At 33.8% G+C, this 14,223-nt stretch overlaps 1 protein-coding gene across 6 annotated transcripts in view; it reads right to left on the bottom strand.

The window, feature by feature from the left end:
• Window positions 1-14,223, bottom strand: part of LOC103251849 (contactin-6) — a 321,692-nt gene that overhangs the window by 81,090 nt on the left and 226,379 nt on the right. For 4 of the 6 annotated variants that reach the window (XM_008050467.2, XM_021708771.1, XM_008050468.2 and 1 more), the window contains 4 exons: window positions 10,082-10,266; window positions 6,133-6,269; window positions 4,540-4,669; window positions 2,380-2,530 (listed from right to left, as the gene is read on the bottom strand). In XM_008050467.2, the coding sequence (XP_008048658.1) occupies window positions 2,380-2,530; window positions 4,540-4,669; window positions 6,133-6,269; window positions 10,082-10,266 (603 nt within the window). The remainder of the gene's footprint in view (window positions 1-2,379; window positions 2,531-4,539; window positions 4,670-6,132; window positions 6,270-10,081; window positions 10,267-14,223) is intronic. The other 2 variants (XM_021708772.1, XM_021708773.1) reach the window with 1 other exon arrangement.

Genomic DNA, 14,223 nt, shown 5'->3' with positions numbered 1-14,223 from the left:
TGCTTAATGAAACCAGTCAGGTCAGAAGGCAATAGAAGAGGAGACAGGCTAGAAAGTATGCAGAGACACAGAGTCTCATGGAGCTGGTTGTGTGACCCTTTGCAAATTATTATTCAGTGTAATCTACACTGGGCAGAAATGTATGTCTGTAATTACTACATTCTGCTGGGGCTCAATTTCTTTAGACTTTTAAGAATGCACATTCGGGAGATAATTTGTTTGTTGTTACAACCTATAATAAAGCAATGAGAGGATAGAATTATGAGAGAATAATCTATAAATAGAAATCATGGGGGATCTTTCCTAATCACAGTGAGACAACCCAGAGTCTGATAAGACTGTTAGCAACTGTGCTGAGGCTAAAAAGAGCGCAAATCCATTCTATATGAAGTAAAACAAAATACAACAAAAACCTGAAAAGTTTTAAAAAGAAGTTTCCCATGTGCTCTTGCTCTCTGTCTCTTTTTTTTTTCTTTCTTATTTTCTTATCTTTACCCAAATCCTTCCTCTTTCTTTCTTTCTTTTTTTCTTCCTGCCCATGCTTTGTGTTTGGGCCCTTAAAGTTTATGGAAAGTAAACGGCAATTATTCATGCTCTTTGGGTTTGAACTTTAGAGTTACTTTATTAAATGAGGCAGGTTATTCAATTTATACAGACCTTTTATACAGTGTTGTGTTTGATACTATGGAATCTCTTGAGTTTTCCTATTCAACAGCAGTTGTATTCAGATCTTGACTAGATTTTAGGAATGAAAGAGGAAACATTTAAAAAGAAGTCATGTCTAAGTCTTTTGAGAATAAATTTCCCAGACAGTGTACATAGAGGAAGGGGGCCTGACCTAGGTTAGGGCTACAGGTGTTGTTCACCTTTTTTTTTTAACCTTAGTTTTGAAACGTCTGTTCTTTTATGTCTAGCGGCATTTCCCCAAAACAACCTTTCTCTAAAGCTGGTAACACCTCACATATTCTTCCTTTTTTGACTAATTCACTTATTCCACAGATATTTTTTGAGGTTCTGTGCCAAGTCACAGGACATACAAAAATAAATTTGACAGAATTCCTGTCCTGGAAAAAGTTTTAGTCTAGAGATATAAAGATATGTGAAAGAATAGGAAAGAGTAATGAAAGAAAGAATGCTCTAGAAGGAATTCTCTGTTGTGAATCTCATCGTATAAATGGAGAGAAGCTTGAAGATAACAGAAATAACCATGATAGAACTCTATACAAACAATAAAGATCCCTATTTTTGTTTTCTTGTTTTAACCTCTTATTTTTTTCTTCCTTGTCCACAAGTGAATCTTGGGATTAGAAATGACAAAATGGTTCAGCCTGTGGGCATTTTTTTTTTCTGTTTTAAGAGATTCAGCACCCAAACCTTGATTTCTAGCCTTCCCTGAACTGTTGAAAGTTTTACAAAGGTGGGTCTACTTTCCTACAAAAGAACAGAAGTCAGAAGTTAGTGTTGTTATTTGTCCCTTTTAGGTGTAGAATACTCTCCAATTGTTCACAATCATTCCTTCCTGGACTGGCTATGGTCATTTTTCATTATACTTTAGTTTTTCTTTCTTTCACCTGGCCTTCTACCTGCCTGGGATGTACATATGAGTCATATACACATACGTTGTTGAAGAAGACATTATTGAACTAAAGGGACTATTTTCATATCTTTAGCATAATGGCTCATTCACAGTAGGATTTAATTGCATATCTGATTACATAGAAATATACACAAGTCATTAAAAGAGAGCTGCATCTGTGGTCTAGTCATCCCTTTTGTACACAAAATTCTACAGTATAAGGGAATGAAATATATTATAAATAGAGAAAAATCACCTGTTTCGTTCTATCAAACTCTCCTAGAAAACATGCCAATGCTGACCTAGGATTTCTCAACTGCATCCATTATTGAAGGAAACGTCTCTTCTTTCTCTACAGGAATCTCTCTACATCTTTTTCATGTGGTGAATTCATTTTGTCATGGGGTGAACACCTGTGTGACTATTTAAAAACCACAACACCAGGTGTTTGCGAATGAATGTCTCTCTCCTTTGTGTAATGTTCTTCTCACTGATTTCTCAGCAGGCCAGGTCAGGAAAAAGCCTTCAAACTGAATATACAGAAAAGTCTTAAAGGTTTTTAAAAAATATATCTATTACAAGTATGCACTGAAAATATTGCAGCCAGTTTATGTAAAACCTAGTCTTCACTTTAGCAGATTCCTTTGTTTTTAACATGTAAAAATGTTGACATGTCTGGATATGCCATTGAGAGTTTATCAAAAAGGAGGGAATTTTGAAAGACCTAGTAAACCCCAAAATTTTTTTAAATGATATATTATAAAATACTTAAGAATCTTTTAAAAAAACAAAGATTGGTTTACCTTTTGCTTTGTCTCAAGGTCTCTGTTCCTCTTTTCCAGGAGATAGCTGCCCTGGGAAAAGCACTGGGTTTGCATTCTATAGCAATATCCCCACCAACTTGAACAATTGAATTTTTTTTAATGGGATTTTTTGAGAAGTCCGGAGCTGAGGCTAAAAACAAAATGACCAAAAAAAAAAAAAAAAAGTGAAATTACTCAATTAAGAGGTAACTTGGTGTACTAGACAGAATCTAGTATGTATATCCAGAATTCTTTTTTCAAGCTCTGTGCTCTGGCACTAGTTACTGACTTAACATTTTAGTCTCTACTAATATTTGTAAAATGAAGATGACAATAGATATTACTTCAGAAAGTTAATGTGGAGACTAACTGAGATCACAGTTGTAGAGAACTATAGCATAGTGTCAGGCACAAAGTATATGCTCAATAAATGCAATATATTTTTGTGTGGGTGGGGGTCACTGAAATTTAAAAAAAAAACAAGCTGTCAGGAAAGATGCAAGTTTAAGTCATATTTCTAGCAGCATTTACAACAAAGGGAGTGAAGATAGTCCTATAAGAGACAGAAGAGGGAATTTTAACTTTATAGGAAATCATGAAATCTATTCTAGCCAAAGTAATGAGGCTAAATTTGAATATGCATTGTGTGTGTGTGTGTGCGCGTGCACACATATATGTAAACAACAGCAAAGTATCACTGAAATAAGTCAGAAATACTGTATCACTATGTCATATTTATTCAGGCAAAATGTACATAGTTTTCTATAGAAGCAGACAAGCAGAGTAGACGTTTTTATTTTTAGAAAAAAGTCTTTGTCACTCTCAGCTTTGTGCCTACTAAATAAATATTGGACAAATACAAATTTATGAAGATAATAAATAATTAGACCACCTGGGCTGTACCTAAATCTTTAAAACTGCGAGGATGTCGGAATCTGTGTTTTCAATCTCTTTTCCTAATAAAACGTTCAAGTGAACTGAAGTTTTTTCAGATATGCAATGCTCTCTTTCTTCTAGAATTTTCCAGAGTTACTTCCCTGACCTTCACCTCACCTGTACATGTTCTTTTGTAATCTCAGATTAAAGGGAATGCCATCAATTTAGGTTATGTTCAACTTGCCAGTTGTAATGATAGCAACTACTCAATTCTAGGCCACAAAAATCACCATTTAAAAAAATTGGCATTTTTTTTCTCCTTGAGATTGTAGGTTCAGTGAAGGTAAAGATCACTTTAGTCTTAAGGCTTAGTACATAATAAATACCCAATCAAACAGTACTGATTGAAGAGCAAATGAATGAATGAATGCTCATCACCCATGAACTCATGAAACTTTGTGTCTTGTTGTTTGATCCTTCCTCTCTTTTATCTCCTTTGTTCTTCCTATCACTAAGAAAGCCTTGGGCTGAAAGCTATCAACAAGTCATTTATTGTGGCAGATGGCAGACACCACTGGTTGAATGCCACAAAATATCATTCTCAAACTGCTTTAATCTCAACACTTTCCACTACAGGGACTTATTTTTTCCAGCTTCCCTTGATGTCTGGAAGGTCATGTGACAGAGTTTCAGTTAATGACATAAAAAAGTTTGCTCTGGGAGCTCAGGGAAAATTTGCTTTGCTAATGAATGGGACAGATGTGGTCAGTTCTGTAACCTCGATCTTCTTCTGCCTTGAGCATAGGCTTGATTTCTGTAACTATAGCAGACATTTTGAAACCATGAGACTACAAGCATGAATGGAAGGTATAAAGAATAACATTGTCAAGTTGCAGTGCCATATCTTGTAAAGAGATAAAATAAATCACTGTTTATCTCATCATTGTAAATCGTGACTTTGTTTTCTTACTTTTTAATTTACAACCGAAAATATTCCTAATGAATACTCTTTGAGTTATACACAAAACCTCATGCTAGAATTGGCTTTGGAGGAACTTCTGATTTGGATGCATTGAGTGGTGGGCTCTTCCTCAAGCCATAATGTTTTGCCCAAGGAGAAAAATAATTACTACCTTGAATTTTATAAAAAGCTAATTTAGACATTTCCCATTATTTCAAAGGACAGCAATTTCGAATTTACAGAAAAATTGGGTTCAGATTATGCATAATTATAGCTTGCTAAAATGTCATTTTGAATTTTTTGGTCGTAAATGAATGACTTACCCAAAACTCTCAATTCTGCATTTGCATAAATTATCTGATATTTGTTTTCTGCAGTGCATTGGTAGACACCAGAATCTGACACATTCAGCATCGTTATGATAAGTGTTCCATTTTCTATTTGAATTCTCTCCTAGTAAAGGAAAAGGCATGCAAACATGATAGTATGTTAATGTGTTATTCTCTTAACTAGAATATGCTGTTAAACATTTGTGCATATCTGTGAGATCTGACATTTTGGTGAATTAAGGTACCGCAAGATCCTGGGCATCATTCTTAAGTTTTAAAATAAAAATATGCTTAGTATAAATTTAGTGGTTAGTATATTTTGTTATCTCATTTTTTTAAAATTTGGCAGTTTTAGCATAGGATATATGTAACTTTCTGTCATTTAGTATATACAATAATTTAGAAGACTCCACTATTCTAATTATTCAGGAAAACAAACTTGGTGGACAATAATATTGAATATTGCCTAGGCTTTCCATCATAATGTTTCAAAAATATTTGAAATGTGATGACTTAGAATTTTCTAAGTGAGTCTTAAGTTGGAGGGGCTGAATCCTTCCTTTCTGCAGCCTACTGTAAAGTGCGCCTAAATAGCCAAAATCTGTTACAGAGTCCCACTTGGGGTACAGAAATGCAATTTTGAGTGCACATAATTAAGTAGCTAATAGCAAAAATTAAACTTATAACTAAATATTTCAAGGTACTTATTACCATCCTCTAAGGAAAATAAAAGTAGGCTGGAGGAAACAAAATGTTATATGCAAAAGGCAAGCGGGAGGAAAATTCCACTGAAGCTGAAACAAAGAATAACATTATATTCCAATTCCAAACAACAGATGTTCTTTGTGTCTCTGGCTATGCCTACATGTGCAAAGTAAAATGGAGCATTAACACAATTATCTGGATAATTTAATAGGGAAAAACAACTCCGCCTCATTTTCTGGATATTTTAGAAGAAAGTGTGCTTTCGATTGAAAAATGGGAATAACTGCCTTAGTTCTCCTCTTTCCTGCAGATTTAGAGACAGTCATCATTTTTCAGAAAAGAAAGATACTGGGTAATGACTAAGTGCTTGGTTCCTGGTATAAGATGAAAAATGTTTAGAATGCTAATTCTAACATTTACTAGCTGCTGTATGGTCTTATACAAATGGCTTAGCCACTTTGAAACTCATTTTCTTCATCTCCATAAAGGAATAATAATTGTATCTCTCTCATAAGGTTGTGAAGATGCAATAAGATAATGCATGGGGAAATATTTCAATCAGGGCTTGGCTCATATGAGAGTTTAAAATACTTTGTGATGATGATGATGACGACGACGACAGCATTTAAATGCTGATCTATCACTGACTGTGAACTTGTGCAAGTTATTTGTCTTCTCTACCCTTATTTTCCCCATTTTAAAGATGACGATAATATCAATAGTTACTTTGTGCATTTATTTAAGAATTAAATAAAGTCAGAGTATACGTCCCTTCTTGGAACATACTAAACACTCCGATAACATTAGCTGTTACTGTTAGTTACTATTACCATTAGTAACAAAACTTTATTTTGGATTTTTAATATCAACATAGTTGCTTACCTCTGGATTGAGGCGTTCACCATTTTTTAACCAGGTGTACCAAGGATTCGGCTTTCCACTAGCTTTACATTCCCAAAACAAGCTGTCATAGATAGAGAGGTATGTATTTTGGATTTTCTGTTCCCATTCTGGAGGAGCTGTTTCCAAAAAAGTAAGAGCGACTATTTGGTAAGGCATTTATCCAAGATATTATGCTACATTTCAAGTGTTATAGAAATCAAAAGGACAAGGCTAACTGGGTCCAGTTGGATAACACACAGATGATCTGAAGGAGGGAAAATGCAAGAGCTTCAATGTGAAGCAACAGAAATCCTGTTGCAAATATCACTGGACATTTGGCTCAAATTAAATGTTTGTCATCTTCATTTTACTGTACCTGTAAAGCAACTTGAGAGTTGTAGCAAAATGCCAAAATGTAGAACAGGACCAAAGAATAATTCCATGCTTAATATTAGTATATAGGTCAAGTTAGAAAATGTATACTAAATCTGAACCGGTATACTAAATCTGAAAGTCCATTGATTATATTTGCTCTAAATGAGCTAAAAATAAGTGTGCCTATGTCAAACGCAATTACTACTCAATAGCTTGAAGCATAAATCTAATTATGAGCCTTAACACATTTTAGTAGGATAATAATCCAATATTATTTTTGCCTAGATAAAATTCTCAACAGGGAATAGAAACTGCTGGAGTTGTATACAGGTTCAGTTCCTCAGTCCTGGGCATGAGTTTTCCAAAACCTTATTTTTCTAATCTGCAAAAGCTCTGCATAGTACTGAGACAAAAACCAATTTGCATAATTGATGAGAAAGTAAGGTGGTATTATTCTTATCTTCATTCATGGAAACAGGTGTGTTGTAAAAGTAAATGTTTTAAAATTAATATTTCTTCTATAAAGACAATTGGCAACTACCTGAATGTACTAATTAATCCCTCTCCTTCATTTACTTCTACACTTGGATATATAGGAGTATATGAGGCTTCCCTTGAAATATCAGAATATGACTAAATGTTTTACATTCGTAATGGCACTTAATTCTCTCCTCCAATCTTTGTAGTGAATTTTTGCAGTGCTTTTAGATAATCTGTTCAAGATGACATGGTCAGAAAATAAAGAAGCTAAAATCTGAACCCTGAATGAAGGGCTTTGTGTTCAGGATGTTTATTTGAGACTGCTAGCTCAAGTAAAGGGTATCAGGAAAAGAAATATTTAACAGGGAAAAAAGAAAGTCAATGCAAGGATGAGTTACTGAGTTGGTCACCAACATGGATCATTTTTCTTTGCTTCATTTGAATTTCTAAGGCATCTTTATGAACTGTCTGTCCAGGGAAAGGTAGAGAAAGCATTTATTCACTAACTTCTGTTCTCAATCATCTAAGAGTAATGCAGGTATAAAATATTAGCACATCCTGATTGAATATGCTTGTGTGCTGAGTAGGCTCTTGAAAAGGCCAAAGAAAACCAGAACAGAAAACAAGATGTGTATAGTGTGTGACTCCTGAAACAAGGCTCTTTCTGGTTACACCTACAAAACAGTGTGAAACTGGTCATTGTAGCAGTGGTTAAAATGAGAAATAGGGTCGATACAGTTTGAAAGTGTATACAACAAAAATCCAAGTCTGACAGATAGCCAGGTTTTCCTACTATAGCACTTGCCTCTACCAAGATGGAAGACTCTTCAGGAAATTTATAATTGAGTAAAAGGAGTTATGTTGTTTCTGAGTTTTGAGAACTAAGTCTAGGATTACCTTCTGTAGAAATCAGGACAGCTTCCAGTTACAGAGCATGCTTCCTGCAGTCTTGAGGGACAAATCAAGGCAAGAATTTGAAGAACTGGGTATATTGATAAAATTGAATTATGTTTCTTAATATTATAATACAATTTTATAAGCTAGAAATTGTCTTAATATATGTTTGTCCTGGGAACAGAAATGCATGCTTATATATATAGTAGCTAATAAAGTTTTTAGATCTATCCAATTTTTTAAATTAATGCAATAATTGTGAATTTAGAACATATACATTTATTTAATGTGCACATTCTATGGATGCTTAAAATTCTGAACAACAAAGGTTAAGACTTTCAATTAAATTGGAAATATTTGGGAGAAAAAACTTAGAATTTTGGGTCTACTGTGCAGGCTTGTGTTTAGATTTTTTTTCCACTATTGACTACTTATGAAATGTCACTTAAAACCTCTGTACATGTTCTCTTTTCCATAATGATAATAATACTTTTGAGATTTCTTTTGTAGGTTATAAAAATGCAGTATAGGTGGATATATAATATTATTTTGTTCTGAATTATAACTTAAACACAGTAATATAATTTAAACTGAAAGATTATTTTCTTGAATTTTTTAGGTATTATTCGGCACTGAGGTAATTGAATCAATTCTCTGTTCATTTTGGGAGCATTTCAGCAAGTGAATTGATATGTGACTAAGAAGCATAATGATTATGTTATTGATCAAGTATCCATTATTCTCCCACAAGGACTATTTTTGATTCATTAAATTGCTAATTTGGCTTTTGCAAGATGTGCTGTAAATGAACTTAAACCACCATGTTGAAGAACTATAGTAAAGTGGTAAGAGTCCAGTTTCAGAAAACTCTTCAAGGTTCTGATCTTGAACCTGACATCATTAATCTTTCTCAATAAATCTAAGATTTATTGTCTATAGTTTCACTGAAAATTATTTCCACCACTTAATATTATTTTAAGAATTCTATGAATTAATATTTATAAAATTTTTCTGTAAGTTAATAGCTGCTGTGTTAATGTAGAGGAAAGTATTGTTGACTTAAAGTTTATAGATATCTTGGTGCTATGGCTCATTTCTTGGTTATATTTCTGTCTATTGAACAGAAAAATGGGTAATATTTATTAAAAGCTAGTCAAAATGTTCAATGTCTTTGCTTTACCAAACCCCCTCAGTTGTATCTTTTACTATTTTACTTTCAAAGGATGCTAAATCCCAAAGACATTCCCTTAAAAAGTAGGTGCTATTGAAAATAATTTTTTTCTAGGCTAGCATTGCTAAAATTGTAGAGGAATAATCAGTAGGAACTCATATTCTATATGTAAGATAGTAGTTTTCGTTTCAGGTTAAAATTGGAAATTCTTTAAAAAATGGAAAATAATATAAGAAAAGTACAATATATTCTCCCCACAGACACTCAACCATCGTTTCTATGGGGCAATTATGCTAGTTATCAAACAAATTTTTTTCTTCAAATACTTTATACTTATTATAAACATGCCACATAGTATTTTTGGCCACATATAAATACAGATTTTAAAATGTTCTAATGCAGATATATCAAATTTGCAGAAGAAGCTACGGATATTTTAAAAACACCCACCATTTGGATGATTCAGAGGTATATTTTGTGGTTTATTTGATATAATTTTTAAAAAGAAAATTTCAAGCCTGGATGAAAAAATACACGAAAACAAATTTTAGAAAATGTATGCATTCATTATCTCTTTTAAGTTTATGAGTAAAATCTGAGAAATAAAAACAAATACTATAAACCACCATTCAGTATAGTTTTTCCTATCATTTTCCTTCTTTATTCATAAATTCTAGTTAGAGTTATAATTGAGATTGCCATAGGCTGCTGCTGAATGCTTTATGGAAAATATATTGGAGCTCATGCCACCTTTTATTATAAACTTTTATGGTGTTAACATGACACTGCTGATATTTTCAAGGTAATTACAGTAAGCAATAGCATGCATAGACCATGCTGAAATTAAAGTCATTTTTTAAAGATGGTCATTTCCTTCTGCTAATCATTGAATTAAGCATATAAAACCAGAAATGTGTCGTTCCTATTTCTCCCATGACATATTTCCACAACATGTTAATGACTTTCACTATTTACTTAGAAGGGTATTTCCAAATATTTTATATACTTATTGAAATTTGATTAGCTCACCATAAAAAATGAGTTGACCCTTTGCAAGATTTCTTCCTCGAAGGTTGCTTGCAATGCACTCATAAAAGCCTTCATCTTCTTGTTGAAAGTTCGGAATTTCAAGAATAGCTTGAGATTTGCTGTATTTGACTTTTCCTGGTAATGGGTTTCCATCCAACCTCCTCCAACTAATTTCAGGGACTGGGCTAAACAGTTATACCTCATTAGAATATATGGTTTAGTCTTTGTGACAGCAGAATAAATAACAGCATTCTTAAAAATTATTCTCAAGCAAAAAATTCTACCAATCTATTGTATTGTAATTAGTTTCCAGATCTTGCAGTCATTCACCATTCACTCATCCAGTTATTTAACTTAACATTTTATTAAGTGTCTGCTACGTGCAGGTCACTATGCTACGTTCAGAAAATATATTGGTGAACAAAATAGATCTGTCTTCTGCCCTCATGTTGCTTACAGATTAGTGAAAAAACATACCATAAATAGATAGTAAAAACAAATATATTTGAAATTCCAATAACTGAAGCAAAAGAAATAGAGTGCAGAGATAATAAAAAATTATATCAATTTAAATTTGGTGGTCAAGGAAATTTTTTGTGAGAACATTACATTTAAGATTAAGCCAACTCTAAGGCAAAGATGTTGATTCCTCTAGAGCTAACCTGGTACTAATAGATAACTAAAGACACGTGATGGGTGAGCTAAATTAGCCAGGGGAATCAGTAATATAAAACAGATCTATATGAATTGGCAACAGAGACGCTAAGATTTTCACAAATATATAACAGATCTACATGAATTGGCAAAAGAGGCTCTGAGATCTTCACAAATGTACTGATTTATACACTACTAAAATTAATAGAATAAAAATGGATTTACATTGCACCTTGTCACCTGTTAGAAAGGATTTGTAGCCGGGCTCCGTGGCTCAACCTGTAATCCCGCTGAGGTGAATGGATTGCCTGAGCCCACGGGTTCGAGACCCACCTGGGCAGGCGAGACATCATCTCTACAATAAATCAAAAAAATTAGCCAGGCGTGGTAGTGCTCGCCTGTAGTTCCAGCTACATGGAAGGCTGAGGCGGAAGGATCGCCGGAGCCCAGGAGGTCGAGGCTGCGGTGGCCGGGAGCGGTCACTGCACTCCAGACAGAGCGACAGTGAGACTCCAACTCAAAAAAAAAAAAAAAAAAAAAGAAAGGATTTGTAAAGAACTCCTTTTTTTATAAAAAACTAGATATGTAAAAATAAGAGATAATTTAGAAATTAATGGCATAGAAGTCCTAACTGTTATAGGTATAAGAAAAAGCAAGCTATAAACAAAGTTTCAAGAAGAAAGCATGCACTAATAATTGAATCATTTGTAAAATGAATTTCCAGTCTGTTTACATTAACATCTCTCCTTTCTGTCAAGTCATTCTTCATTTCCTTATAGATTTTCAGATGATTTAAATAACTCTATTCTAATTAAATTTCAAATTAATAATAATAATGGTAGTAAGTCATTTTGCAAAGTCAATTGGTAAACCTTGTAGAAGATGCAGGATTTCTTTAACTCAGCAAAAGTAATGTGGGAGACTCATCTAATCACATGCAAAGTGGTTGACAAATAAAGATCTGGAGACTGAGCAGTAAACAACTGCAGAAAATTGGTGATGACTCAGTAGAGGCTTCAAATAAAGCAAGAAAACTGATGAAGCCCCAAGAATTTTTATTGGCAAAAAATTATGATCCTCCTATGCACATCAAGGACGAAGTACAGAAAGTCATATCATGTACTCAGGCGTGCTTTTCAGAAAACGTGCCCCAAATCAGTGGTGGATTCATGTACTTTTCTCAGAAGTAGCATATAAGTTAAAAGTTAAATTTGCTAAATACAAAAAATATAATTATCATAAGTTAGGTTTTATCCTTTTAAAAACCTTGCCACTTATCACATTTTTAGGTGGACATTTTAGTCAATTGGCGTATTCCTGGCAACAATTAACCTCAGATAACTGGTGTCATTTTTATTTTATAGAATATCAAACCATTAAAAATAAAACTCTAGAAGAAAAATATTTCCATAGAAAAATATTTCCAAAATCTGGTGAATTTTATATGATACATGGTATTATTCAATTAAAAAATACACGTGTTGCATATGTGAATTTACTGAAATCATTATTTATGGGAGTTAGGATATGAATATTTTTTATTCTTCCCTCTCTGCTTATTTCTGTTTTCCATTATTTTCCTACAATGAACGTGCATTACTTATGTAATAAAAATTTTCTAAGAAAATTTATAAAGAGAAAAACAAATAGAGGCTTTAATACTTGTCTGAATTCGTGATCCTCTGTTATCTTAGGACAGTACATTCCTGAGGTTTATGACAAATACAGACAAAGGACCTAACTAAAGTTTTGGATCTAAACATTCATACAAAAATTGGTAAAAATTGTATTTTTCCCCATTGTTCTCTTAGTTTTTTATTTTGCTTGTGAAGGTAAAAGTCAATTTTTAACATAACTAAATACTTAAGTGATTAAGAATTCTGACAATTGCCAGGCTCAGTGGCTCAGCCTGTAATCCCGCGTCTTTGGGAGGCTGAAGTGAGTGGATTGCCTGAGCCCACAGGTTCGAGACCCGCCTGGGCAGCGAGACCTCATCTCTACAATAAATCAAAAAATCAGCCGGGCATGGTAGCGCATGCCTGTAATTCCGGCTACTCGGAAGGCTGAGGTGGAAGGATCGCCGGAGTCCAGCAGGTCGAGGCTGCGGTGGCTGGGAACGACCACTGCACTCCAGTCTGGGCGACAGAGTGAGACTCCAACTCAAAAAAAAAAAAAGAAAAAAAAATTCTGACAATTATAATAATTACAATAACAACAAATACCAACCCTTTATTAACTACAAACTCTGTGCCAGGTAATGTATATGGGTATAATATACACATATAATTTCATTTTATTTTCCTAATGCTAAAAGGGCACATCTGGGATTTATTTCTGGTTTTCTTGCATTAGAAACTGTGAGCATAATCCCAAGGCAATACTGATATCACAGCTATTGTAAAGATTATCCATTTCCTTATCGCCCAGGCATTTGTGATTATACAAAAGTGGGCCATTTGTGTGGTGGTAAAAAGAATAATTCAACCAATCCAAAATATTCTGACTTTACCCCCCAAAATAACTAAATGATAACATTGAAATTTCATTGGACAAGTATTTTCCTTATTGAAAGAAAACGGAAATCTTATATAGATAGACCTTTACAATAGGATAATGGAGCAGAATATGTCAGTGCTGGACCCATATCCCTTCTGATCCCTTTTCCACCCCAGATTCCAATGTACTTTTCATTCTCGTCAGTACATAGCTCTGTTGGGGACTGCCCTCAAACTCCTGTAGCCAACTTTACTTTGAGGAAGCAACAGCAGAAAGTACTGAGGAATTTACATGCCCCCATGGGCAGCCCTTAAAATAATTGACTGGGTTCTAGGGTATAGCTAAACTCCAGTGCCTCTAATTGTGGGACAGTTTTGATGTAATCTGTATTCTTTCCAAAGTTTTCCTATAGGATTGAGTTAAATTTACCTTCCGTGACACTTTTCTGGATGAGATACTGTACTTGGCTGCCTTCTCTTCCCTGCCCCACTTCCCCATTTTCTATGGGTTCTTCCTAAGAACTCTTCTAAGAAATCACTTTCAAAACTACCTTTCAGGGTCTCCCCTTGAAAATCCAATGAATCCCCAATAGAGTCTAATCATATGCTACTTTAGTTACAATACAAAATGTAGAGAACCCGTAAATATTTATTATGAAATTTTTATAACTATTATGCACACATAAAAATGGGAGTCAATGGTATATAAGACAAAAAAAAAAAAGAGTTGCAGAACCTCCGTGAAAAACCTTGAGTTGTAGAACATATTTTGATAACTTTTTGCTCCAGAGGACCATTATATCAGAATAATGGCAAAAGGTAAGAAATACATGAAACATGAGATTGAACAGAGACAGAAAAGTCTCTTGCTTAAAAAAGAAACTCCTCTAGAATTTTTTTCTTATCCTAATTGAGTCTGGAATGATGTCTCTGATAAACCATTCAATTATGAGGGTTAAATGAGTCAGTGTATAGTACTGGGTTCCAATGTAA

The sequence above is a fragment of the Carlito syrichta genome, unplaced genomic scaffold, assembly GCF_000164805.1.
Source record: "Carlito syrichta isolate Samal-C Ts95f unplaced genomic scaffold, Tarsius_syrichta-2.0.1 Scaffold147193, whole genome shotgun sequence".
Lineage (NCBI taxonomy): Eukaryota > Metazoa > Chordata > Mammalia > Primates > Tarsiidae > Carlito > Carlito syrichta.
The sequence above is the reverse complement of the archived record's forward strand: the minus strand, read 5'-3'. Positions and strand labels throughout refer to the sequence as shown.